Genomic DNA, 4,413 nt, shown 5'->3' with positions numbered 1-4,413 from the left:
GATCTTGTCAGTGAATGAAACAAAAGGCAGCCAACATTCAAAGAGCGTTGGAATGTCCTTGACGAAGCTTGGAGATCTATTCCAAAAGACTATTTACAGAAATGACAAGACAGCTTGGATAAGACAGTTCTGGCTGAATGCAGAATGCAATGACGGCAAATCACATAAATGCATGTTTTATTTACAACAGCACGACATGAAACACTCAGACATAAAGTTAGGCAATGGTTCACCAAAATGCAGAAAACTATCTCTATAAATTTTGGAGGATTTTTTTATTATTTTCCCCAATTTTAAGTCGCAAAAGACTGCGATGTACTCAGAAACAACTTCATCCACAAACACAGGTTAAAGGTCTACCATTGCAAATAAGCCCCATATGAACATGATCCAGAAACCATGCTGTCTTCTGTTATTACACAATAACAGATATGAAACAATGAAAAACAAATACGTTTAACAATTCTGAAATCTGGGATCACCGTGAAACTTGAAAGTTATGAAATACCCCCCCCCCCCCCCCCCCCCCCACACACACACACACACACACACACGCAACATCACACAAACAACAGTTAATGTTTAGTCATGAAAACCATGACTTTTACACATTTGACATCTGAGCAGGGAACCTAAACAAAGTAGAGGCACACCATGATGAAAAGGTTAAAACCAATGGCAGGCGTAATGCTGTTCCTGGTGGCAACATCAAAGGCGCTTACTGGACAAAACTATCTAAAAGATAAGATGAGCTCAAAGCATCCACACTGCTAGTCTGACACTTACACATCAGCAATGACACAAAGGAGGAGGCCCATTCACATTTCCTGCAGTGAGACCTTACTTTTTCAACTGTTACGAATTTTGGTCGAAGACCAGAATTCACCATGAAATACAGGACGGTGGTGATGTACGTGGAGATTGGCTGCTTCGTGTCCTGCTTATGTGGCTGGATTCTGGTCTCTTCAACTCTTCCCACAGAGTACTGGACTTTCTCAGAGGTGGGCACCGTAGTGCTGACCACCTCCAACTACTACTCCAACCTGTGGATGGACTGCATCTCAGACACCACGGGGGTGTCTGACTGCAAATACTACCCCTCCATGCTGGCCCTGCCTGGTAGGATACGCTGAGATCTTCAAAACTTTACAGTCTCTCTTTTTAATTTCTACTCAGCTGTTCCTTTAGCTCATTGCTATGTTTTTCTATGTTGAAGATACAATTTGAAGCAGAGAAATCATACAAATTTCTTTAGGTTATCTTAATAAAATGCACAACTGTTATGTTAACATAAACTGTATTTGTTTTCTTTCAGTGTTCTTGCACGCCTGCAGAGCACTGGCGGTCTGTGCTGTCATTACAGGCTTCTTCGGTGGCGTCCTCACACTCATAGGGATGAAATGTACTAAAATAGGTGGGACAGAGATTGTCAATTCAAGGGTGACATTTTCTGGTGCTATCACCTACCTGGCTTCAGGTAAACAATCCTTCAATACATATATGTTGGTTGATCAGTTTTCAAAATAGCCAAAAAGAGGTTTTAAAATACAGCCTCTTTTCTGGTAGGCGGCTGCGGCATGATCACCTACTCGTGGTGGGCTAACAGAGTCATAACTGAATTTAAGAATCCAAATTTCAGGTCACAGAAGTGAGTAATTTTCAAGTGGTATTCATATTATAGTAGCTGATTTTTAAAAATAGATATTAACTTTAAAAATCCATGCAATGAAACACATCTGCATTCACTTCAGGTTTGAACTTGGAGCGGCAATTTTTGTTGGCTGGGGAGGATCCCTTCTTCTTATTTGTGCAGGGGCAGTGCTGGCCTATTTGTCTGGGAAAGAAATCCTACCATCATGGTGAGTAAAATAAATAAGTCCTTAAAGGTTGTAAAGTGGTAACCTTTCTCTATTCGTGGCTGCCTGTATAGCAGGCCACAACTAGCAACCGATAACAGCTTGGATTACCTCACCTTGTGTCTCCTGTTTTTCTAGCATTAGTTCCACCCAAAGGCCACAGAGACCAGTTTCCTACACCACTGCCCGTACCAGACGTACATACATGATGCCGCCCCCATCCTCCAGAGTGACATTAGTACCCCCACTGTATAACAAAGGCATGGATGGCCGAACAACCAGAGCAACAAATAAGACAGATCAAACCTTGGGGAGAGACAGCTTCGTCTGAGCCAGAGGGAACCAAGAGTGAAGAGAACAGGAAACGTATGATTACCCATACAATATGAAGCTGTAGCATAAAGGAGAAATTGCTCTTACTGGTTGGTGTTGTAAATTACATTTGAGTCCACAAGGTGGACGAGGTGTATTTTGTATAAAAATTGGCCAACCTCCTCAAAATTCCATGTCTCCAATCCTCTTTGTACAAGTTCAGTTGCTAATATAAGTTATAAAATGTTTAACAATTGGCCTTTAATGTTTTACTGGTGCATTTCCTTACTTATAATATTCTGCACCAATTTTTCTGTTTGCAAGTTTTTTAATGCTTAAAATCTCTGCAATAAAGTTGTGTCCCTGAATTGCCTGTGCCACCAGTGACTCTTATGTAAATCCTTCTGAATGGGTCCCCTCATTGGGGACTCAATGAGGGGACCAATTCATCTTCATCTTTTTCTTGATATTTCAGAATGGCTAACTGATGTGTTAAAGCATAACATGTCCAACCTGTTACTCTTATTTACCATACAAACTGATCATTTTTGTAATTTTGATCAAGTGGTTGATAAGCATTTTAAAACTTCTTTTTGAGTTCTTCATGTTCATGCCTGGTTTGTGTTGTGGAAAAATAATTTGAGCCCCTCCCTGAGCCTGGTTTTGCCGGAGGGTTGTGAGAATCTGCCGGAGGTTTCTACCTCCAGCAGAAAGGGAGTTTTTTCTTTCCACTGTTGCCAAAGTGCTTGGTCATAGGGGATGTTGGGATTTCTGTATACTATTGTAGGGTATTTACCTTACAATATAAGGAAAGGTATATTATAAGAAAGCCCTCTGTAAAGCTAGAACATCTTACTATTCATCACTGATTGAAGAAAATAAGAGCAACCCCAGGTTTCTCTTCAGCACTGTAGCCAGGCTGACAAAAAGTCAGAGTACTGTTGAGCCAACCATCCCTTTAACATTAACTAGTAATGATTTCATGAACTTCTTCACAAATAAAATTTTAATCATTAGAGAAATTATTACTTAATTAATTACGAATTACTTCCTCCAAATAATCAACGTGTCTTTTAGACCCCATTTCTACAAAACTGCTCAAAGAAGTCCTGCCATTAATTAATGCTTCAATCATAAATATGATCAACCTATCTCTAATAATCGGCTATGTACCACAGGCCTTCAAGCTGGCTGTAGTTAAACCTTTACTCAAAAAGCCATCTCTAGACCCAGCTGTCTTAGCTAATTACAGGCCAATCTCCAACCTTCCTTTCATATCAAAAATCCTTGAAAGAGTAGTTGTCAAACAGCTAACAGATCATCTGCAGAGGAATGGTTTATTTGAAGAGTTTCAGTCAGGTTTCAGAGCTCAGCACAGCACAGAAACAGCTTTAGTGAAGGTTACAAATGATCTTCTTATGGCCTCTGACAGTGGACTCGTCTCTGTGCTTGTCCTGCTAGACCTCAGTGCAGCATTCGATACTGTTGACCATAATATCCTATTAGAGTGATTAGAGCATGCTGTAGGTATTACAGGTACTGCACTGCAGTGGTTTGTATCATATCTATCTAATAGACTCCAATTTTTGCATGAGTCAAAAATGCAAGGTCAAAGGTCAACTATGGTGTTCCACAGGGTTCAGTGCTAGGACCAATTCTGTTTACATTATAAATGCTTCCCTTAGGCAGTATCATTAGAAGACGTAGCATACATTTTCACTGCTATGCAGATGACACCCAGCTCTATCTATCTATGAAGCCAGATAACACACACCAATTAGTTAAACTGCAGGAATGTCTTAAAGACATAAAGACCTGGATGGCCGCTAACTTTCTGCTTCAGATAAAACTGAGGTTATTGTACTCGGCCCTGAAAATCTTAGAAATATGGTATCTAACCAGATTCCTACTCTGGATGGCATTACCTTGGCCTCCAGTAATACTGTGAGGAAGCTTGGAGTCATTTTTGACCAAGAAAATATCTTGCGCAAATTCTCTAAAATTAGAAATATCCTGTCTCAGAGTGACACTGAAAAACTAGTTCATGCATTTATTACTTCCAGGCTGGACTACTGTAATTCATTATTATCAGAAATTCCTAAAAACTCCCTGAAAAGCCTTCAGCTAATCCAAAATGCTGCAGCAAGACTACTGGCAGGGACCAGAAAGAGAGAGCATATTTCTCCTGTTTTGGCTTCCCTTCATTGGCTCCCTGTTGAATTCAAAATCCTGCTCCTCACATACA

The 4,413-nt window shown here is 40.3% G+C and overlaps 1 protein-coding gene across 1 annotated transcript; it reads left to right on the top strand.

Annotated features, from left to right (window-relative positions):
* The first annotated feature begins 734 nt into the window (after positions 1-734).
* Positions 735-2,410, top strand: cldn10d (claudin 10d). Its single transcript, XM_082525807.1, has 5 exons — positions 735-1,119; positions 1,316-1,477; positions 1,567-1,648; positions 1,752-1,859; positions 1,995-2,410. Exons 1-5 carry the CDS (start codon positions 888-890, stop codon positions 2,185-2,187), a joined length of 777 nt encoding a protein of 258 aa, XP_082381933.1. The 5' UTR covers positions 735-887; the 3' UTR covers positions 2,188-2,410.
* The last annotated feature ends 2,003 nt before the right edge of the window (positions 2,411-4,413 follow it).

Source organism: Aulonocara stuartgranti, assembly GCF_965226115.1.
Source record: "Aulonocara stuartgranti genome assembly, chromosome: 23".
NCBI classification, from domain to species: domain Eukaryota; kingdom Metazoa; phylum Chordata; class Actinopteri; order Cichliformes; family Cichlidae; genus Aulonocara; species Aulonocara stuartgranti.
Note: the sequence above shows the minus strand (reverse complement) of the source record. Positions and strands in the feature narration are given on the sequence as shown.

Excerpts from the sequence above, each read along its gene's own strand:
- cldn10d (XM_082525807.1), top strand. The coding sequence starts at position 888 with ATGAAATACAGGACGGTGGTGATGTACGTGGAGATTGGCTGCTTCGTG. Across the intron at positions 1,120-1,315 it reads CTCCATGCTGGCCCTGCCTG|TGTTCTTGCACGCCTGCAGA; the intron begins GTAGGATACGCT and ends GTTTTCTTTCAG. Across the intron at positions 1,649-1,751 it reads CCAAATTTCAGGTCACAGAA|GTTTGAACTTGGAGCGGCAA; the intron begins GTGAGTAATTTT and ends CATTCACTTCAG.